Source organism: Arachis hypogaea, chromosome 18 (genome assembly GCF_003086295.3).
Source record: "Arachis hypogaea cultivar Tifrunner chromosome 18, arahy.Tifrunner.gnm2.J5K5, whole genome shotgun sequence".
Taxonomy (NCBI): domain Eukaryota; kingdom Viridiplantae; phylum Streptophyta; class Magnoliopsida; order Fabales; family Fabaceae; genus Arachis; species Arachis hypogaea.
This window is the reverse complement of record NC_092053.1, coordinates 104,022,384-104,045,998: the sequence shown is the minus strand read 5'-3', so window position 1 is coordinate 104,045,998 and position 23,615 is coordinate 104,022,384. Positions and strand designations below refer to the sequence as shown.

Here is a 23,615-nt window from a genome sequence, read left to right as displayed (position 1 = left end):
GCCATTGATAACGGTGATCCACCAACACACAGCTTGCCATAGGAGGAACCTTGCGTGCGTGAAGAAGAAGACAGGGGAAAAGTAGAGATTCAGAAGACAAAACATCTCCAAAACTCCAACATATTCTCCATTACTGCATAACAAGTATCTATTTCATGCTCTCTTATTTTTCGCAATTCAAACTGATAAATATAATTGATATCCTGACTAAGAGTTACAAGATAACCATAGATTGCTTCAAGCCAACAATCTCCATGGGATTCGACCCTTACTCACGTAAGGTATTACTTGGACGACCCAGTGCACTTGCTGGTTAGTTGTGCGAATTTGTAAGAAATAGTAATATTGACATTGACATATACAAATTCGTGCACCAGAGGCCACAACCAAACTCTAAGTTTGGTGTTGAACCACCACATTCAAACTCTAAGTTTGGTGTTGGGAGGTTCCAACATTGCTCTGATTATCTATGAGGCTCAATGAGAGCTCACTGTCAAGCTATTGACACTAAAGAAGCGCTTGTTGGGAGGCAACCCAATGTTATTTAATCATATTTATTTTATTTTCTTTTTGTTATTTCATGTTTTATTAGGTTGATTATCATGTGAAGTCACAAAAACTACTGAAAAATTAAAAACAGAATGAAAAACAGCATTGAAAATAGTACACCCTGGAGGAGAGCAGTCTGGCGTTTAAACGCCAGAAACAAGCATCTGTCTGGCATTTAACGCCAGAAACTGGCACCAAGCTGGCGTTTAACGCCAGAAACAAACATCTGCCTGGCGTTAAACGCCAGAAACAAGCTACATTTGGGCGTTTAACGCCAGAAACAGGCAGCAGTCTGGCGTTAAACGCCAGGATTGCACAGCAAGGGCGTTTTATACGCCTAATTGTAGCAGGGATGCTAAGTCCTTGACCCCACTTGATCTGTGGATCCCACAGGATCCCCACCTCTTCTTCTCTCCTCTTCACACCTTTCCACAACATTCTTCCCCAAAATAACCTCCACCAATCACCTCCAATTCCTCTCCAAAACCATCATACCCCCACCTACACCCATCCACTCAAATTAAAACCATCAGTCCTTCCTTTTCACACATCATAACCACCTTAAACCCCCAGTGCCCGAACCATTCACACACCTCCATCTCCTCCATTTTCTTCTTCTTCTACTACTTCCTTTCTTCTTTTGCTCGGGGACGAGCAAACCTTTTAAGTTTGGTGTGGTAAAAGCATTGCTTTTTGTTTTTCCATAACCATTTATGACACCTAAGGCCAGAGAAACCTCTAGAAAGAGGAAAGGGAAGGCAAAAGCTTCCACCTCTGAGTCATGGGAGATGGAGAGATTTATCTCAAAAGCTCATCACTAAGAAAAGGATGGAGTAAACAAGAGAGTCCACTTATAGACCTCAACAAGAACATTAGGAAATTCCTCACCATGAAATCCCTGAGATGCCTCAAGGGATGCACTTTCCTCCACAAAACTATTGGGAGCAAATCAACACCTCCCTAGGAGAATTAAGTTCCAATATGGGACAACTAAGGGTGGAGCACCAAGAGCATTCCATCATCCTCCATGAAATTAGAGAAGATCAAAAAGCTATGAGGGAGGAGCAACAAAGACAAGGAAGAGACATAGAGGAGCTCAAGAACACCATTGGTTCTTCAAGAAGAGGAAGACGCCACCCTCACTAAGGTGGACCCGTTCCTTAATCTCCTTGTCCTTACTTTCTATTTTTCGTTTATTATGCTTTATGTTTTATTTATGTTTGTGTCTTTACTATATGATCACTAGTGTCTAAGTATCTATGCCTTAAAGATATGAATATGAATCCATCACATCTCTTAAATGAAAACTGTTCTAAAAACAAAGGAACAAGAAGTACATGGTTTTAAATTCATCCTTGAAACTAGTTTAATTATTTTGATGTGGTGGTAATACTTTTTATTTTCTGAATGTATGCTTGAATAGTGCATATGTCTTTTGAATTTGATGTTTATGAATATTAAATATGTTGGCTCTTGAAAGAATGATGAAAAGGAGAAATGTTATTTGATAATCTGAAAAATTATAAAAATGATTCTTGAAGCAAGAAAAAGCAGTGAATACAAAAGCTTGCAGAAAAAAAAATATGGCGAAAAAAAAAAGAGAAAAAGAAAAAGCAAGCAGAAAAAGCCAAAAGCTCTTTAAACCAAAAGGCAAGAGAAAAAAGCCAATAGCCCTTAAAACCAAAAGGCAAGGGTAATAAAAAGGATCCAAGGCTTTGAGCATCAGTGGATAGGAGGGCCTAAAGGAATAAAATCCTGGCCTAAGCGGCTAAACCAAGCTGTCCCTAACCATGTGCTTCGGGCGTGAAGGTGTCAAGTGAAAACTTGAGACTGAGCGGTTAAAGTCAAGGTCCAAAGCAAAAAGAAGAGTGTGCTTAAGAACCCTGGACACCTCTAATTGGGGACTTTAGCAAAGCTGAGTCCCAATCTGAAAAGGTTCACCCAGTTATGTGTCTGTGGCATTTATGTATCCGGTGGTAATACTGGAAAACAAAGTGCTTAGGGCCACGGCCAAGACTCATAAAGTAGCTGTGTTCAAGAATCAACATACTGAACTAGAAGAATCAATAACACTATCGGAATTCTAAGTTCCTATAGATGCCAATCATTCTGAACCTCAATAGATAAAGCGAGATGCCAAAACTATTCAAGAGGCAAAAAGCTACAAGTCCCGCTCATTTGATTGGAGCTAAGTTACATTGATATTTTGGAATTTATAGTATATTCTCTTCTTTTTATCCTATTTGATTTTCAGTTGCTTGGGGACAAGCAACAATTTAAGTTTGGTGATGTGATGAGCGGATAATTTATACGCTTTTTGGCATTGTTTTTACATAGTTTTCGGTATGATTTAGTTAGTTTTTAGTATATTTTTATTAGTTTTTAATTAAAATTCACATTTATGGACTTTACTATGAGTTTGTGTGTTTTTCTGTGATTTCAGGTATTTTCTGGCTGAAATTGAGGGACTTGAGCAAAAATCAGATTCAGAGGTTGAAGAAGGACTGCAGATGCTGTTGGATTCTGACCTCTCTGCACTCAAAGTGGATTTTCTGGAGCTACAGAACTCCAAATGGCGCGCTCTCAATTGCGTTAGAAAGTAGACATCTAGGGCTTTCCAGAAATATATAATAGTCCGTACTTTGATTAAAGATAGAAGACGTCAACTTGAGTTGAACGCCAGTTCCATGCTGCATTCTGGAGTCAAACGCCAGAAACAAGTTGCAAAGTGGAGTTAAACGCCAGAAACAGGTTACAAACTGGCGTTCAACTCCAAGAAAGACCTCTACACGTGTAAATCTCAATGCTCAGCTCAAGCACACACCAAGTGGGCCCCAAAAGTGGATTTCTGCATCATTTACTCATTTCTGTAAACCCTAGTAACTAGTTTAGTATAAATAGGACTTTTTACTATTGTATTTACATCTTTAGTTTCATCTTTAGATCACATTTGGGGGCTGGCCTCTCGTCCATGCCTGAACCTTATCACTTATGTATTTTCAACGGTAGAGTTTCTACACTCCATAGATTAAGGTGTGGAGCTCTGCTGTTCCTCATGAATTAATACAAAGTACTACTGTTTTTCTATTCAATTCAAGCTTCTTCCGCTTCTAAGATATCCATTCGCACCCAAGAACATGATGAATGTGATGATTATGTGACGCTCATCATCATTCTCACTTATGAACACGTGCCTGACAAACACTTCCATTCTATATGCAAACAAGCTAGAATGAATATCTCTTAGATATCTAATACAGGGGACTGAGTCCGAGATATTAGAATCTTCGTGGTATAAGTTAGAACCCATGGATGGCCATTCTTGAGATCCAAAAAGTCTAAACCTTGTCTGTGGTATTCTGAGTAGGATCTGGGAAGGGATGGCTGTGACGAGCTTCAAACTCGCGAGTGCTGGGCGTAGTGACAGATGCAAAAGGATAGTAAATCCTATTCCAGTATGATCGAGAACCGACAGATGATTAGCCATGCAGTGACAGCGCATTGGACCATTTTCACAGAGAGGATGGGATGTAGCCATTGACAACAGTGATGCCCTACATAAAGCTTTCCATGGAAAGGAGTAGGAATGGTTGGATGAAGACAGCAGGAAAGCAGAGGTTCAGAGTAACGAAAGCATCTCTACACACTTATCTGAAACTCTCACCAATGAATTACATAAGTATCTCTATCCTATTTCAATTATCTTTTAGTATACTATAATCTCTTAATACATTTGAATCCGCCTGACTGAGATTTACAAGGTGACCATAGCTTGCTTCAAGCTGACAATCTCCATGGGATCGACCCTTACTCACGTAAGGTTTATTACTTGGACGACCCAGTGCACTTGCTGGTTAGTTGTGCGAAGTTGTGACAAAGAATTAAGATTATGAACGTGCATATAAAGTTTTTAGCGCCGTTACCAAGGAATGGAACCGTCATGATTTCTGCGCACCACCTTCCAATTTTGTATGTTTCCTTTCCATCCTTTAAGTCATTCCTGCCTTAGAAGATCTGAAATTACTCAACACACGAATCACGGCATCGGATAGAAATAAAGGGTAATCAAAATATTTATTTTTTAAGCATAGGAAACATGTTTTTCACATACATCACATAATAAGGAAGGGAAAGTAAAACCATGAAATTAATATGAATAAGTGGGTGAAGGATTGAATAAATCACTCAATTTGAGCACAAAATATATCATAAAATATGGGTTTATCAGGCGTGCCACTTGAAGACCCAGGCATGGCACGCCAATGCAAGAGAAGGCCAAAGCAAGGCTGGGCGTGCCACTTGGTGTCGAAGGCGTGGCACGCCAAGCTTAAAAGAACCACATTAAAGTGGGCGTGCCACTTGAGCATCAAGGCGTGGCACGCCAGTACAAGTTTCCAGAGAAGAAGTTCAAGGTCTAAAGCACTTGGGCATGCTACTTAGTGTCGAAGGTGTGGTACGCCAGCTCCAAATCATCACTTGGGTGTGCCACTTGAAGAGCCAGGCGTGGCACGCCAAGCCTAAAGGAGCCACCTTAAGAGGGGCGTGCCACTTGAGCATCAAGGCGTACTACGCCAGTACAAAATTCCAGAGGAGAAGATAGAGTACCAAATATATGGGCGTGCCACTTGGTGTGGAAGACGTGGCATGCTACATACTGTTTCCCACTTGGGCGTTGATAAACCACTATTTTATGGTTTATATTGTGTTTAATTGTGTGGTTTTATCAAATCTTTACCCACTTATTCATTAAATAAGCATGCATTTATAATTCCTTCCTAAAAATACTTTATAGTTGAAAACTTGCTTCCTAGAGACTTTTAATTTTATATTTTAATTCTCCTTTATTCCATTGCCGTGATCTGTGTGTTAAGTGTTTCAGGCTTTATAAGGCATGAATGACTTGGAGATTGGAAAGGAAGCTTGCAAAAATGGAAGGAACACAAGAAATTAAGGAGATAACCAGCGAGAAGTGACGCGGGCGCATGGCTCACGCGGCCACGCGATATAGAGGAAATTGCAGTGACACGAACGCATGGCCCACGCAACCACGCGGATTGGAAATTGCACCAGTGACGCGAAGGCGTGGACGACGCGCACGCGTGGCAAGGCAAAACGCTGGATGACGCGAACGCCTGGATGACGCGATCGCGTGACATGCGCGATCTGTAGAATCTGCAGAATTCGCTGGGGGCAATTTTCGGCCATGTTTTGACCCAATTTTCGGCCCAGAAAAGCAGATTAGGGCCAGGGAATATGCAGAGACCAGAGACAACATTCATTCCACATAGTTTTAGTTTTAGATCTAATTTTACCTCTCCTCTAGGTTTTCTCTCTACATATTCATAGTTCTTAGGATTTGATTTTATTGCTTTTTGGATTGGAACATTGAAAAGAGTTATTACCTCCGTCAAGACTTCACCATTCTAGTTTGTTTCCTTACTTGTCACTTACTCTTTCATGTTCTTTATTTACTCAGAGTTACTCTTGGATTATTTCTAGAATTTATTTATACAAGAATTACTTTTATTTTTAATTGATCCTTTTGATTATTATTTATTATGTCTTTCATAATTTCTCTTCTTTATTTTGTGAAATTTACATTCATAATGAGCGAGTAGTTCCATAACTTGATTGGGAGATGATTGAAAGGAAACCTTGAGTTGGGTTACTTAAAAGAAAAATTGTAATTAGGTTTATTGTTGGATCACCCTCTAGTCATTGACACTAGTCCTTCCCAAGGGAGAGGATTAGGACTTGTGACCAGAAATAGCTTTCCAACTTGCTTGAGTTTCCTCTACCTAGTAAAGGATAACTAAGTAGAACAACCTTCAATTACCAATTAATCTTGAGAGTACTCCAACAAGAATAGGGCTTCCAACTAATCTACTCCCAGTCAAGGTCTTTATTTAAATTACATAAATTCTCTAATTTACTTTCCTGTTTACCAACTCAACTCATTTTAGAAAACATCTGATTAATAAAATAGCACACCTTTCTGCAACTCGTTGGGAGACGACCTGGGATTCATACTCCCAGTATTTTAATTTTAATTTTGTTACAACCCTTCTAAATTGATAAGTAGATTTTCGGTTAGTTAAGAACTGTACTTGCAACGTATCTCTTATAAAAATTTCTTAACTCACCAATTTCTGCCACGTCAGGCGTGCTACTTGGGCCTCAGGCGTGGCATGCCAGCATCATCAATCAACAAGAAGAAGACTTGGGCATGCCACTTGAGTTCTAGGCGTGGCACGCCATCAAAGAAAACAAGCATATACAAGGGGCGTGGTACGCCAGACCATGGGCGTGCCACGCCAGTTCAATCATCAAGAAAGAAGAACTAAGCACACATAATGGGCGTGGCACGCCAGATGATAAACCACTATTTCATGGTTTATCTTGTGCTCAATTGAGTGGTTTTTATCAACTCTTTACCCATTTATTCATACCAATCGCATGCTTTATGTCTTCCTTCCTGATTTTGTGCTATGATTAAAAACATGCTTCTTTTGCCTTTATATTGCTAATATTAATCCTCTCTTATCACCATTAGATGCCTTGATATGTGTGTTAAGTGATTTCAGAGATTACCAGACCCTGGGCGTGCCATGCCAGTTCAACTTTTCAGAGAGGAGAAGAAGGAGGAAAAGGCCTGGGCGTGCCACTTGGGTTTGAAGGCGTGGCACACTAGGCCAACCAAAGCTTAAGAAGACCCTGGGCGTGCCACTTGGGCTCGAAGGCGTGGCATGCCAGGGACTCCAACACATGGAGCGTGCCACTTAAGGAGTTGGGCGTGGCGCGCCAAGCCAAATTGGAGGCTGGGCGTGGCACCCCTTTTGAACGCCAATCACACGCCAGCCTGGAAGGTCATGTTTATCGAGTTTTCTTTTCCCTCCAAATTGTATTTTTCTTTTTTCTTTTGTATTTTCTTTATTCTAGTGCTAGGAGTAGTGTAAATAACCCCTGAAAGTACTGAAAAGGAGGTTAGCTGTTAGTGGGATTGTGAGTAGTGGCTCTGTTGAAGTATAGTTAGATTTACTTTTCACATTATCTCTTCCATCTCTTGTACTTTTCTCTTGAGCTATGAGTAGCTAAATTCCCTCTCATTGAGAGAGGGAGCTCTGTTGTACTTGATGGATTAATGATAGTGAATTTTTTCTTCTCTTCATCTTCTCTTTGATTTGCTAGAAGGATTTTCGTTCTTCATGCTTAGCATTCAATTATCTTGGAAAAGGGGTTGAATACAAAATGGGTTTCATGGGAACCTTGGAAAAGGAAACATGAAATCATGCTAGAAATCCGTTCTCACACTTGAGTAGGATCTGGGTTTTGGTGTTTGGATATGGTGACATATAATTCTCTCTGTACCTGGACCTATGATGATGTGTGGTATAATCAGGGACCAAGCATATCTCTCTTCATGAGCAATTAGACTAAGGAATTGGCTATTTATCAAGATCTGAGAGATTGAATCACCAAGGGATTGGGGTTCAATCAATCATGATTGCCAAGAGGTCAATGAGTTGCATGATTGAAGATAAGTTAAACTGGATTTAATCCAAAGAGAACAACATCTCCTGATCTCAATGAATTCCCCCTATTCTTACCTTCCACCTTCTTTATAGCTTTCTTTACATTCTGTCACTCCCCATTCCCATTTACAATTAAGTCATTTATGTTTTTGTATTTTACATTATTGTTATTTTCTTTTCTGTACTTTACTGCTTCTCTTTACTTTTGAGTCATTTAGTTTCCTGTTCATTTACAATTCTACAATCACATTCTATATTGTTCAGCTTAACTAATTCACCAATTGATTAAATTTGCTTAAATCTACCAATCTCTGTGGATACGATCCCGCTCCACTGTGGGTTATTACTTGACGATAATTTTGGTGCGCTTGCCAAAAGAACGGATTCATCATTTTTATACGGGGAGTGAATTCTGGTCATGAACTTTTATGGCGCCGTTGCCGGGGAATTAGTCCTTCAATGTGCATGCACAAAATCCTACTTGAAGAAGGAGCCAAGCCATGAATGAAGTAGTCCAAAAAGAGGTGTTGAAATTGTGACAAGCTGGGGTGATCTATCCAATCTCGGACAGCCCTTAGGTAAGCCCAGTGCAAGTAGTCCCTAAGAAAGGAGGGGTCACTATTGTACCAAATAAGAAGAATGAGCTGATACCTACAAGAACAGTGACCGGCTGGTGCATGTGCATTGATTATAGGAAGCTTAATGAAGCCACCAGGATGGATCACTTCCTCCTACCTTTCATGGACCAGATGCTAGAAAGACTTGCGAGACATGAATATTATTGCTTCTTGGACAGTTACTTTGGTTACAACCAAATAGTTGTAGATCCTAAGGACCAAGAAAAGACCTTATTTACCTGTCCCTACGGTATTTTTGCTTATAAGAGAATGCCCTTTGGATTGTGCAATGCACCTGCAACATTCCAAAGGTGCATGCTCTCCATATTTTCAGACAAGATTGAAAGATTTATTGAAGTGTTTATGGATGACTTCTCTGTGTTTGGTGATTCATATTCTAACTGCTTACACCACTTAGCCTTGGTGCTAAAGAGATGCCAAGAAACCAACCTCGTTTTGAATTGGGAAAAGTGCCACTTTATGGTTGCGGATGGGTGGTTCTTGGCCACAAGATCTCAAAAAGAGGCATAGAGGTGGACAAGGCCAAGGTGGAGGTAATTGAAAAATTACCCCCACCTTGCAATGTTAAAGTAGTTAGAAGTTTTCTAGGACATGCTGGCTTCTATAGGAGGTTCATTAGAGATTTCTCAAAGGTTGCCAAACTTCTAAGCAACCTGCTCATCTCTAATGTACCTTTTGTTTTTGATAAAGAATGCATGCTAGCCTTTGAAGAGCTTAAGAACAAACTTTCCTCTGCACCTATCATAACACCACCCTGTTGGGATCTACCCTTTGAGTTGATGTGTGATGCATCTGAATTTACTGTTGGTGCTATTTTAGGACAGAAGAGGGACAAATTGGTGCCTGTCATTTTATTATGCCAGCAAAATCTTTAATGAGAATCAAAGGAACTATACCACTATAGAGAAGGAATTACTTGCCATTGTCTTTGCTTTTGACAAATTTAGATCATATCTTATTGGCTCTAAAGTAATTGTATTCACTGATCATGCAGCACTCAAATATTTGCTTACCAAACAAGAGTCCAAGCCCAGACTAATAAGGTGGATCCTGCTACTCCAAGAGTTTGACATTGAAATTAAAGATAGGAGTGGAGCAGAGAACAAAGTGGCTGACCACTTATCAAGGATCCCACAAAAAGAAGATGAGGCACACCAATTTGCAATAAATAAGAGCTTCCCTGATGAGCAGTTGATGATGATCCAAGAAGCTCCTTGGTTTGCAGACATAGCCAATTTCAAGGCTAACATCAACAAACCCATGAGGGGAAAGCTAATCAAAGATGCTAAACACTACATTTGGGATGAGCCCTAGTTGTTCAAAAAGTGTGCTGATGGGATCTTAAAAAGGTGTATTTCCTGTGAGGAAGGGCAAGAAGTACTCTGGCAATGTCATGGATCTGCATATGGAGGCCATTTTAGTGGGGAAAGAACTGCAGCCAAGCTGCTACAATGTGGGTTCTACTAGCCAATAATGTTCAAGAATGCAAAGGACTTGTTAACAAGATGCAATAAATGCCAAAGAGCTGGAAGTCTACCCAAGAAAAATGAGATGCCACAAAAATTTATAATGGAATTGGAGTTGTTCGATGTGTGAGGAATTGATTTCATGAGGCCATTTTCCTCCTCATACTCAAACAACTATATATTAGTGGCTGTAGAGTATGTGTCAAAGTGGGTAGAAGCCATAGCCACAGCAACAAATGATAACAAGGTTGTGATGAACTTCTTGAGAAAAAATATCTTCAGCCGATTTAGAGTTCCTAGAGCCCTTATTAGTGATGAAGGGACACACTTCTGCAATAGGCAACTTGAAGCACTCCTCCTTAAATATGGGGTAAAGCACAAGGTGGCAACTCCATACCATCCACAGATCAACGGGCAAGCTAAGATTTCAAATAGGGAGCTCAAAAGAATTCTTGAAAAAACTATTGGAAGCTCAAGAAAGGATTGGTCTAAGAAAATGGATGATGCATTATGGGCCTATAGGAAAGCCTTCAAAACACCTATTGGGATGTCTCCATACCAATTGGTGTTTGGTAAGGCTTGTCACTTACCAGTTGAGCTTGAACATAGAGCATTCTGGGCTCTAAAAATGTTGAATTTTGATGACCAAGCTACTGGAGAAAGAAGGCTAATGCAACTCAATGAGCTGGAAGAATTCAGAAATCAAGCTTATGATAGTGCAAAGATTTACAAGGAAAACACAAAGAGGTGGCATGATCAAAAGATAGTAAGGAGAGAGTTCACAGAAGGTCAGAAAGTGCTGCTATACAACTCAAGGCTCAAGTTCTTCCTAGGGAAGCTTAAGTCTCGATGGTCTGGACCTTTCACCATCCTCAAGGTGTTTCCCTATGGACATGTAGATCTCATAGAGGACAAAACACAAAGAACTTTCACTGTAAATGGTCATAGACTCAAGCATTACTTAGAAGACTCTTTGGAGGAGCAAAGAGTGAGCTACAACCTTAACTAAGAAGGAAGGAACATCAAGCTAATGACGCTAAAGAAGTGCTGGTTGGGAGGCACCCCAACACTCTATATCCTTTTGATTTATTGCTTTCTTAGAAGTAGCTTAAAACTGTCAATTTAGGTAGTTTAAGTTCCAGTTTAATATTTTTGTTTCACTGCTTTCTAAAGGTAGATTGTAAGTGGTAAATTAGGAAGTTTAAATATCAATTTTTGTTAGTTAGAGAATTTTCAATTTGTTGTCTTTTTTCTTTGGAAGTGCAATCTGATGAACACAATTACTAATTATGAGTAATTGGACTGGGAACTAGCTAAAAAGCTAAGTTTGGTGTGGCCACTAACCCACTTAATCTAGAATTTCAACCATTTAAATGAATTAACTTTGAGAAGTAAGCCCGGAGATTAAGTTTGGTGTGGCCACCACCATATGAAAATCACACTGTAAGCCCAACACGATTCAAGTTTGAAAACATTTAATAAATTGGTGGGTGCATAAAAGTTGGTTTTAATGTGTTCAGTGGGGATTTGAAGTGAAGGAATGTGAAAGGATTGGAATTATTTCATTTTTATGAACACATTAAAACCCAATGATGAAACCAATTTATTAGATGCAATGGGATTAAGTTTGGTGTCCCAAGGGACACTCATCAGTTGTAATTTCATTGGCTCATACTATAAGGAATGTGAAGGATTCTTTTATCATTACTAATGGGGTTTTGCTTTTTTATTTTCAGGGGAAAGGATGGGGCCTACATGATTGATAGCTCATAAAGCAAGAAGTCAAAGTGTACTTGCACTTTGGAACTCAACACATGCAGGAAGCAAAAAGGGATAAGGATTGGCACCTCTTCCCACGCTAGACGCCACTCCCCAAGTGGGAAAACACTGAATTGCTTTCACTTTCCACCCTCCATACTACACTTCCCTCCCCTATAAAAGCCCCTCACTTTCCCACCCCTCTTCACACTTTGAACCCCAACCTCATACACGAAAGAGAACCTCCACACTCTCCCCCTCTTGTCTTTACCATTCTTTTCATCTTCTTGTTTGGGACAATCAAGTCTTAAGTTTGGTGTTGGAGCAAAATTGTGTTTTGCTTAATCTCTTGCAATCTTCTTCAACATTCTTTAACCCTTCAAACATCTTTTCTCAACCCAACATCCAACACCTCTGAGGTAATACTGGAGAGGGCTGTGGTTATATATAGCATCATGAAAGAAGAAAATGTGAATGTTGGGGAGATGATAGCCAGCAACATCAATAGGGTGCTGAAAAGCACCAAGGATAGCACAAGGTTGGCCTTCCCCAGCATTATCCAAAGGCTCTGTGATGAAGCAGGGGTTGAGAAGATCATTGATGAAGTGCTAGTGGATCAAGATAAGCCCATAACTGCCAAGAAGATGGCCAAAGTGATGGCTATCAACCCACTTGAAAGGAGGAGGGAGCATAGAGCTCATGCTCATGTGCCACTAAGGTAACCACAACAAGAAGAATGGGTTGAAGAGCAACCACACTACTTGGCACTCCAACCACCACCATACCAACAATACCAACAATTTCCTGAAAGATTCAACTGGGAGCAACTGCAAGGAGACATACACCAAATGAAAGGAGACATACACCATCTGAGAGAGGATGTCAACCAACTCAAGGAACAACAACAATGGGACCAAGTGAATAAGAACATACAACAACTCCAAGGGAGTATGGAACACATGAAGGAGCAGCAAGATCAGATCAATTAGGGAGAGATGCAAGGCAGCCTCGGAATAATTCTGGAACAATAATAACGCCAACTAGGGAGCCTTGCTGAGTTCAGGCATCTCTATGAAGCAGAACCATAGCAAGAGGGGAATATGACTACTACGCACAAACAAAATTGAGCTACTTGTGCAATGCAGTAGCCAACATGAACCCCAATTATCCAACGTACATGCAGAAGATGGAGGAACTCAGTGCAAGGCAGGAAGAAATTGCATACCAGCATAAAGGAAATGTAAAATCCTACATGAGGAGGCTGGGATTTTGGAAGTCCAAAGACAAAAAGGCAAAAGAGGTGTCCTCTAAGAAGAATGATGATGACTCCTCCCCCTCCAAGAAGAAAGACAAGGGAAAAGGGCCAATAAACTGAAGCTGCTCAAGGTTGTTAAGTCCCATGGTTGACACTCTTAAATTTCTGAAATTCTGTTTAGCTTTCTTTATGTTTAAATTTCTGTTTAATAATAAGTTGCAATGTTAGGATAGTTTATGTTTAATGCTTAGTTTTCTTATGTCCTGAAGTCTTTTATGAGTCCTTTATATTACAAGAAAGAAAATGCAATGCTATTTCAAGTTTTATCAACATCAATAAAAGAATAGTTTGTTTCCATAAGAGTTGTTGTGAGTTGTTACAAAAACAAGAGTAAAAGAGACTAAGACCAAGTGGGGCTGCTCAAAACCAAGAGATAAAGGAACTAAGTGTAGAACCTTGAATGAACTGAGAAGAAAATGAGTCATGAAAAGCGACTAGGCTTGGAGGGTATGACAAGTAGAGGCTAAGGGGTGTTCCTTAAATATCCATAGAACCAAGAAGTAGTAAGCAATAAAGACCCAAGGCTCTGAGCATCAACTATTAGGATGAAAGGAAACACAAGCTTAAAAGAGTTAGAAATCCTAGTAGATACTTGGGGTGAAGATGTGTCAAGAAAAGAGACCTAGGCAAGTAAATTTTTAGGGGTGTTTCAACACCTAGTACCCTAAAGCCAACTAGTTTGGGAGTGCTAATTGAAAGCCTACCTAAAGGGTTGTCTTGAGACAAAATATTTAGAGTTATGGTCAATGAAAAAGGAAAATTGAGAAGGAAAGAACAACCAAAAGAAAATGGAATAACTCTTACTACTTCAAGGTGACAACCAATAAAAAGGACCCCTGAGGCATATACTTGGAAGAACCCTCAAGGATCTAAGAGTTCTTTGTGACATTGAAACAAAAATATTCATGCATGTGTTAAACACTTAGCCCTACCCTTGGTAATGTTTGCATCTATTCAAGGTCAAGTTTCAATCTATCCAAGAACTACTCACATTGATTTGCTTGGGACAAGCAAAGCTTAAGTCTGGTGTTGTGATGACTTGCATCATTTACCCTTTTTTTTGTTCTAAAAAGGACCATGAAAGAGCATAATCTCATTTGATCATTGCAATTCATGAACTAATTGATGAATATTATGGTACATTGCTTTGAAATGGGGTTGTGCTGAATTTCAGGAGAAAAGAGCAACAAAAAGGGAAGAAAACAACAAAACAAAGCTAGACGTGTGAAACTGGCGTTTCACTTGGAACAAACGCCATGAAAATGTATGGGTGTGGCACGTGGTGCACGAAATTGTGATCTCAGGCAACGGCGCCAGAAACTCTGTACGCACATCTTAATAAATTGTTTTTCATTCACAACTTCGATACAACTAACCAGCAAGTGCACTGGGTCGTCCAAGTAATAAACCTTACGTGAGTAAGGGTCGATCCCACGGAGATTGTTGGTATGAAGCAAGCTATGGTCACCTCGTAAATCTCAGTCAGGCGGATATAAAATAGTTATGGAGTTTTCGAACATAAATAATAAATAGATAGAAAATAAGGATAGAAACACTTATGTATATCATTGGTGAGAATTTCAGATAAGTGTATGGAGATGCTTTCGTTCCTCTGAACCTCTACTTTCCTGCTGTCTTCATCCAATCAGTCTTACTCCTTTCCATGGCTGGCTTTATGTAAGGACATCACTGTTGTCAATGGCTACTTTTTATCCTCTCTGGAAAATGGTCCGATGCGCTGTCACTGCATTACTAATCGTCTGGAGGCATCACCCTTGTCAATGGCTGCATCTCATCCTCTTGTGAAAATGGTCCAAATGCTCTATCACAGCACGGCTAATCATCTGAGGTTCTCGATCATACTGGAATAGGATTCATCCTCCTTTTGCGTCTGTCACAACGCCCAGCACTCGCGAGTTTGAAGTTCGTTACAGTCATTCAATCCCAGAGTCCTACTCGAAATACCACAGACAAGGTTTAGACTTTCCGGACTCTCATGAATGCCGCCATCAATCTAGCTTATACCACGAAGATTCTGATTAAGAGATCCATGAGATACTCATTCAATCTAAGGTAGAACGGAAGTGGTTGTCAGGCACGCGTTCATAGGGAATGATGATGATTGTCACGTTCATCACATTCAGGTTAAAGTGTGAATGAATATCTTAGAAGCGGAATAAGTTGAATTCAATAGAAAAACAGTAGTACTTTGCATTAATCTTTGAGGAACAGCAGAGCACCACATCTTAATCTATGGAGTGCAGAAACTCTACCGTATGAAAATACATAAGTGATAATGGTTCAGGCATGGCCGAATGGCCAGCCCCCATGAAAGTCTAAGATAGCATAAAACTGATCAAAGATGTCTAATACAATAGTAAAAAGTCCTATTTATACTAAACTAGTTACTAGGGTTTACAGAAGTAAGTAATTGATGCATAAATCCACTTCCGGGGCCCACCTGGTGTGTGCTTGGGCTGAGCTTGAATGTTACACGTGTAGAGGTCAATCTTGGAGTTGAACACCAGTTTGTAACGTATTTCTGGCGTTCAACTCTGGCTTGTGACGTGTTTCTGGCGTTTAACTCCAGACAGCAGCATAGAACTGGTGTTCAACGCCCTTTTACGTCATCTAAACTCGGCCAATGTATGAACTATTATATATTGCTGAAAAGCCCTGGATGTCTACTTTCCAACGCAATTAAAAGCGCGCCATTTTGAGTTCTATACCTCCCAAAAATCCCCTTTGAGTGCAGGGAGGTCAGAATCCAACAGCATCAGCAGTCCTTCTTCAACCTCTGAATCTGATTTTTGCTCAAGTCCCTCAATTTCAGCCAGAAAATACCTGAAATCACAGAAAAATACACAAACTCATAGTAAAGTCCAGAAATGTGAATTTAACATAAAAACTAATGAAAACATCCCTAAAAGTAACCAGATTCTACTAAAAACATACTAAAAATAATGCCCAAAAGCGTATAAATTATCCGCTCATCACAACACCAAACTTAAATTGTTGCTTGTCCCCAAGCAACTGAAAATCAAATAGGATAAAAAGAAGAGAATATACTATAAATTCCAAACTATCAATGAAACATAGCTCCAATCAGATGAGCGGGACTTGTAGCTTTTTGCCTCTTGAATAGTTTTGGCATCTCACTTTATCCATTGAGGTTCAGAATGATTGGCATCTATAGGAACTCAGAGTTTAGATAGTGTTATTGATTCTCCTAGTTCAGTATGATAATTCTTGAACACAGCTATTTTATGAGTCTTGGCCGTGGCCCTAAGCACTTTGTTTTCCAGTATTACCACCGGATACATAAATGCCACAGACACATAATTGGGTGAACCTTTTCAGATTGTGACTCAGCTTTGCTAAAGTCCCCAATTAGAGGTGTCCAGGGTTCTTAAGCACACTCTGTTTTTGCTTTGGACCTTGACTTTAACCGCTCAGTCTCAAGTTTTCACTTGACACCTTTACGCCACAAGCACATGGTTAGGGACAGCTTGGTTTAGCCGCTTAGGCCAGGATTTTATTCCTTTAGGCCCTCCTATCCACTGATGCTCAAAGCCTTGGGATCCTTTTTATTTACCCTTGCCTTTTGGTTTTAAGGGTTATTGACTTTTTGCTCTTGCCTCTTGGTTTTAAGAGCTTTTGGCTTTTTCTGCTTGCTTTTTCTCTTTTTTTTTTTTTCGCCTATATTTTTTTCTTTTTTTTTTTCTGCAAGCTTTGTTCTTTGCTGCTTTTTCTTGCTTCAAGAATCATTTTTATGATTTTTCAGATTATCAAATAACATGTCTCCTTATCATCATTCTTTCAAGAGCCAACATATTTAACATTCTTAAACAACAACTTCAAAAGACATATGCACTGTTCAAGCATTCATTTAGAAAACAAGAAGCATTGTCACCACATCAATATAATTAAACTAAGTTCAAGGATAAATTCGAAACTCATGTACTTCTTGTTCTTTTGAATTAAAACAGTTTTCATTTAAGAGAGGTGATGGGTTCATAGGACTTTCATAACTTTAAGACATAGTTACTAACTACTAATGATCATGTAATAAGACACAAACATGGATAAGCACTTAACATTAAGAAAACGAAAAAACAGAAAATAAGAACAAGGAATGAGTCCACCTTAGTGATGGTGGCGTTTCCTTCTTGAGGAACCAATGATGTCCTTGAGCTCTTCTATGTCTCTTCCTTGTCTTTGTTGCTCCTCCCTCATTGCTTTTTGATCTTCTCTTATTTCATGAAGGATGATGGAGTGCTCTTGATGTTCCACCCTTAATTGTCCCATGTTGGAACTTAATTCTTCTAGGGAGGTGTTGATTTGCTCCCAATAGTTTTGTGGAGGAAAATGCATTTGAGACATCTCCGGGATCTCATGGTGATGAGCTTCATGCGTCTCTTGAGATCCATGAATGGGCTCTCTTGCTTACTCTATCCTTTTCTTAGTGATGGGCTTCTCTTCCTCAATGGGAATGTCTCCTTCTATGAAAGCTCTAGCTGAGTAACATAGATGGCAAATAAGATGAGGAAAAGCTAGCCTTGCCCCAGGAGAGGGCTTTTCGGCTATTTTGTAGAATTCAAGGGAGATGACTTCATGAACTTCTACTTTCTCTCCAATCATGATGCTATGAATCATGATGGCCCAATCCACAGTAACTTCAGATCGGTTGCTAGTGGGGATGATGGAGCGTTGGATGAACTCCAACCATCCTCTAGCCACAGGCTTGAGGTCCAGTCTTCTTAATTGAACCGGCTTGCCTTTGGAGTCAATCTTCCATTGAGCTCCTTCCACACATATGTCCATGAGAACTTGGTCCAACCTTTGATTAAAGTTGACCCTTCTAGTGTAGGGGCGTGCATCTCCTTGCATCATAGGCAAGTTAAACGCCAACCTCACATTTTCCGGACTAAAATCTAAGTATTTCCCCCGAACTATTGTAATATAATTCTTTGGGTTTGGGTTCTTACTTTGATCATGGTTCCTAGTGATCCATGCATTGGCATAGAACTCTTGAACCATTAGGATGCCGACTTGTTGGATGGGGTTTGTTAGAACTTCCCAACCTCTTCTTTGGATTTTATGTCGGATCTCCGGATACTCATTCTTCTTGAGCTTGAAAGGGACCTCGGGGATCACCTTCTTCTTGGCCACAACATCATAGAAGTGATCTTGATGAGCTTTGGAGATGAATCTTTCCATCTCCCATGACTCGGAGGTGGAAGCTTTTGTCTTCCCTTTCTCTTTTCTAGAGGATTCTCCGGTCTTGGGTGCCATCAATGGTAATGAAAAAACAAAAAGCTTATGTTTTTACCACACCAAACTTAGAATATTGATCGCCCTCGAGCAAGAGAAGAAAGAATAGATGAAGAAGAAAAAGAAAATATGGAGGAGAGGGGGGAGGGGTGTATTCGGCCAAGAAGGGGAAGAGAGGGTTGTGTTGTGTGAAAATGAAGAAGAATGGAGGGCTTTATATAGGGAAGGGAGGGGGGGTAAGGTTCGGCCATAAGGGTGGGTTTTGGGTGGGAAATTGATTTGAATTTTGAAGGTAGGTAGGGTTTATGAGGTAGGTTTATGGGGAAGAGTGGATGGATGTGAGTGGTGAAGTGGTTATAGGGAAGAGAGATTGAGGTGATTGGTGAAGAGTTTTGGAGAAGAGTGTTTATGGGATTGTGTGAAAGAGGGGTGAGAAGAAGTGAGTGGAGGTAGGTGGGGATCCTGTGGGGTCCACAGATCCTGAGGTATTCAAGGATTTACAACATTGTACCAAATTAGGCATGCAAAATGCCCTTGCACACAACTCTGGGCATTCAGCCCCAGATTGGTGCTTGTTCTGGGCGTTGAACGCCCATTTGTTGCCCATTTCTGGCATTGAACGCCAGAAGCATGCTTGTTCTGGGCGTTCAGTGCTAGCTCTTCTCCAGGGTGTAATTCTGGCGTTCAAACGCCCAGATGCTTCCCATTTTGGGCGTTCAGCGCCAGAACCATGCTCTGTTCTGGCGTTGAACGCCAGCCAGATGCTTCTTACTGGCGTTTAAACGCCAGTAAGGTCTTCCTCCAGAGTGTGATTTTTCTTCTGCTGTTTTTGATTCTGTTTTCAATTTTTATATTTATTTTGTGACTCCACATGATCATGAACCTAATAAAACATGAAAGAACAAGAAAATAAAATTAGATAAATAAAAATTGGGTTGCCTCCCAACAAGCGCTTCTTTAATGTCAATAGCTTGACAGTGGGCTCTCATGGAGCCTCACAGATGTTCAGAGCATTGTTGAGACTTCTCAACACCAAACTTAGAGTTTGGTTGTGGCCTCCCAACACCAAACTTAGAGTTTACTGTGGGGGCTCTGGTTGACTCTGTTTTGAGAGAAGCTTACTGTGCCTCTTTTCCATGTTTACAGAAGGGTAACCTTGAGTTGTAAACACAAGGGAGTCCTCATTCAATTGAAGGACTAATTCACTTCTGTCAACATCAATCACAGCTCTTGCTGTGGCTAGGAAAGGTCTTCCAAGGATGATGGATTCATCCTCATCCTTCCCAGTATCAAGGATTATGAAATCAGCAGGGATGTAAAGGCCTTCAACCTTTACTAACACGTCCTCTACTTGTCCATAAGCCTATTTTCTTGAATTGTCTGCCATCTTTAATGAGATTTTAGTAGCTTGCACCCCAAAGATTCCCAGTTTCTCTATTACAGAGAGGGGCATGAGGTTTATCCCTGAACCAAGGTCACACAGAGCCTTTTCAAAGATCATGTTGCCTATGGTACAAGGTATTACGAACTTTTCAGGATCCTGTTTCTTCTGAGGCAATGTTAGTTGATCCAGATCACTTAGTTCATTGGTGAACAAGGGAGGTTCATCTTCCCAAGTCTCAATACCAAATAATTTGGCATTCAGCTTCATGATTGCACCAAGGTACTTGGTAACTTGCTCTTCAGTAACATCCTCATTCTCTTCAGAAGATGAATGCTCGTCAGAGCTCATGAAGGGCATAAGGAGGTTCAATGGAATCTCTATGGTCTCTAGATGAGTCTCAGATTCCTTTGGTTCCTCAAAGGGAAACTCTTTATTGATCACTGGACGTCCCAGGAGGTCTTCCTCACTGGGATTTACGTCCTCCCCTTCCTCTCCAGGTTCGGCCGTGTTGACTATGTCAATGGCCTTGCACTCTCCTTTTGGATTTTTTTCTGTATTGCTTGGGAAAGTACTAGGAGGGATTTCAGTGATCCTTTTACTCAGCTGGCCCACTTGTGCCTCCAAATTTCTAATGGAGGACCTTGTTTCATTCATGAAACTTACAGTGGCCTTAGATAGATCAGAGACTAAGTTTGCTAAATTAGAGGTATTTTGTTCAGAGTTCTCTGTCTGTTGCTGAGTGGATGATGGAAAAGGTTTACTATTGCTAAACCTATTTCTTCCACCATTATTAAAGCCTTGTTGAGGCTTTTGTTGATCCTTCCATGAGAGATTTGGGTGATTTCTCCATGATGGATTATAGGTGCTTCCATATGGTTCACCCATGTAATTTACCTCTGCTATTGCAGGGTTCTCAGGATCATAAGCTTCTTCTTCATAAGAAGCCTCTTGAGTACTGTTGGATGCAGCTTGCATTCCATTCAGACTCTGAGAAATCATATTGACTTGCTAAGTCAATATTTTATTCTGAGCCAATATGGCATTCAGAGTATCAATTTCAAGAACTCCCTTCTTCATAGGCGTCCCATTACTCACAGGATTCCTCTCAGAAGTGTACATGAACTGGTTATTAGCAACCATGTCAATGAGTTCTTGAGCTTCTGCAGGCGTTTTCTTTAAGTGAATGGATTCACCTGCAGAGGTATCCAATGACATTTTAGCTAATTCAGACAGACCATCAAAGAATATGTCCAGGATGGTCCATTCTGAAAGCATGTCAGAAGGATACTTTTTGGTCAGTTCTTTGTATCTCTCCCAAGCTTCATAGAGGGATTCACCTTCTTTCTGTCTGAAGGTCTGAACATCCACTCTAAGCTTACTCAGCTTTTGAGGAGGAAAGAACTTGGCTAAGAAAGCCTTGACCAGCTTATCCCAAGAGTTCAGGCTATCTTTGGGTTGGGAGTCCAACCACACTCTAGCTCTGTCTCTTACAGCAAAAGGGAAAAGCATGAGCCTGTAGACTTCAGGATTTACTCCATTAGTCTTAACAGTATCACATATCTGCAAGAATTCAGTTAAGAACTGAAAAAGATTTTCAGATGGAAGTCCATGAAACTTGCAGTTCTGTTGCATCAGAGAAACTAATTGAGGTTTCAGCTCAAAATTGTTTGCTCCAATGGCAGGAATGGAGATGCTTCTTCCATGTAAATTGGAATTAGGTGCAGTAAAGTCACCAAGCATCCTCCTTGCATTATTATTATTTTCGGCTGCCATCTCCTCTTCTTGTTCGAAAATTTTTGAAAGGTGCTTACTGGATTGTTGTAATTTAGCTTCTCTTAGTTTCCTCTTCAGAGTCCTTTCAGGTTCTGGATCTGCTTCAACAAGAATGTTCTTGTCCTTACTCCTGCTCATATGAAAAAGAGGGACAGAAAAATAATAATAATAATAGGGGTCCTTTTTACCACAGTATAGAGGTCCCTGTGTGAGTAGAAGAAAAGAAGAAGAAAATAATTCGAACACAGATGGAAGAGGGGGTTCGAATTTAGGTGAGATGAAGTGTTAGTAGATGAATAAATAAATAGAAGGAGATAAGAGAGAGAGAGAATTTTCGAAAATAATTTTTGAAAAAGAGTTAGTGATTTTCGAAAATAGTTTTTGAAAAAGGTTAGTAATTTTCGAGAATTAAAATCAAAAATTAAAATAATTAGTTAATTAAAAAGAAATTTTGAAAAAGAGGGAAGATATTTTTGAAAATTAGAGAGAGAGGGTTAGTTAGGTAGTTTTGAAAAAGATAAGAAACAAACAAAAAGTTAGTTAGTTAGTTGAAACAAATTTTGAAAATCAATTTTGAAAAGATAAGAAGATAAGAAGTTAGAAAAGATATTTTAAAATCCAATTTTTGAAAAAGATATGAATTTGAAAAAGATAAGATAAGAAGATATTTTTGAAAAGATATGATTGAAATTAGTTTTGAAAAAGGTTTGATTTTTAAAATCTCAATTAATGACTTGATTCACAAGAAATCACAAGATATGATTCTAGAACTTAAAGTTTGAATCTTTCTTAACAAGCAAGTAACAAATTTGAAATTTTTGAATCAAAACATTAATTGATGATGTTATTTTCGAAAATTAGGAGATATAAGAAAAAAATTTTTGAAAAATATTTTTAAAATTTTCGAAAATAACTAAGAAAAAATGAAAAAGATTTGATTTTTGAAAAAGATTTTGAAAAAGATAAGATTTTTAAATTGAAAATTTGATTTGACTCATAAGAAACAACTAAGTTTTAAAATTTTTTGAAAAAGTCAACTCAAATTTTCGAATTTATGAGAAGAAAAAGGAGAAGATATTTTTTTTTATTTTTGAATTTTTAATGATGAGAGGGAAAAACATGAAAAAGACTCAATGCATGAAAATTTTGGATCAAAACAATGAATGCATGCAAGAATGCTATGAATGTCAAGATGAACATCAAGAACTTATTTTTGAAAAATTTTTAATGCAAAGAAAACATGCAAGATACCAAACTTAAAAATTTTTCATGTATAGACACTATGAATGCAAGAATGCATATGAAAAACAAGAAAAGACACAAAACATGAAAACATCAAGATCAAACAAGAAGACTTACCAAGAACAACTTGAAGATCATGAAGAACACTATGAATGCATGAATTTTTCGAAAAATGCAAGATGAATATGCAATTGACACCAAACTTTCAACTTGACTCAAGACTCAAACAAGAAACATGAAATATTTTTTATTTTTATGATTTTTTTTGGATTTTTGTATATTTTTTTCGAAAAAAACATATAGGAAAAAGAAAATAAGGATTTCAAAATTTTTTAATATGAATTCCAGGAATCTTGTATTCTTAGTCTAAAGCTCCAATCCGAGGGTTAGGCATGGCTTAATAGCCAGCCAAGCTTTAGTATGTAACTCAAACATGCCACGGCTGACATTCCAATTAACTTGCCTCTATGCTGATGGTTGGAAGCCCCTATCCAAAAGAATTAGACATGGCTTTACAGCCAGCCAGGCTTCAACATGCTTCATGAAACTCTAGAATTCATTCTTAAAAATTCTAAAGATAAATATATTTTTGAAAAGATTTATTTTTTTTTTTTCGAAAACAGATGAGAAATTTTTGAAAGTTTTTGAAAAATTTTTGAAAATAAAACAAAAAAAAAATTACCT

The 23,615-nt window shown here is 39.2% G+C and overlaps 1 protein-coding gene and 1 non-coding gene across 2 annotated transcripts; both read left to right on the top strand.

Moving 5' to 3' along the window:
* Positions 1-10,813: 10,813 nt before the first annotated feature.
* Positions 10,814-11,194, top strand: LOC112770224 (uncharacterized). The gene has a single exon (XM_025814619.1). The coding sequence runs from the start codon at positions 10,814-10,816 to the stop codon at positions 11,192-11,194; it is 381 nt and encodes a 126-aa protein (XP_025670404.1).
* Positions 11,195-21,185: 9,991 nt separating this feature from the next.
* LOC112773727 (small nucleolar RNA R71) lies at positions 21,186-21,293 on the top strand. Its single transcript, XR_003188263.1, has one exon. It is a non-coding gene; the product is annotated as a small nucleolar RNA R71 (small nucleolar RNA).
* The last annotated feature ends 2,322 nt before the right edge of the window (positions 21,294-23,615 follow it).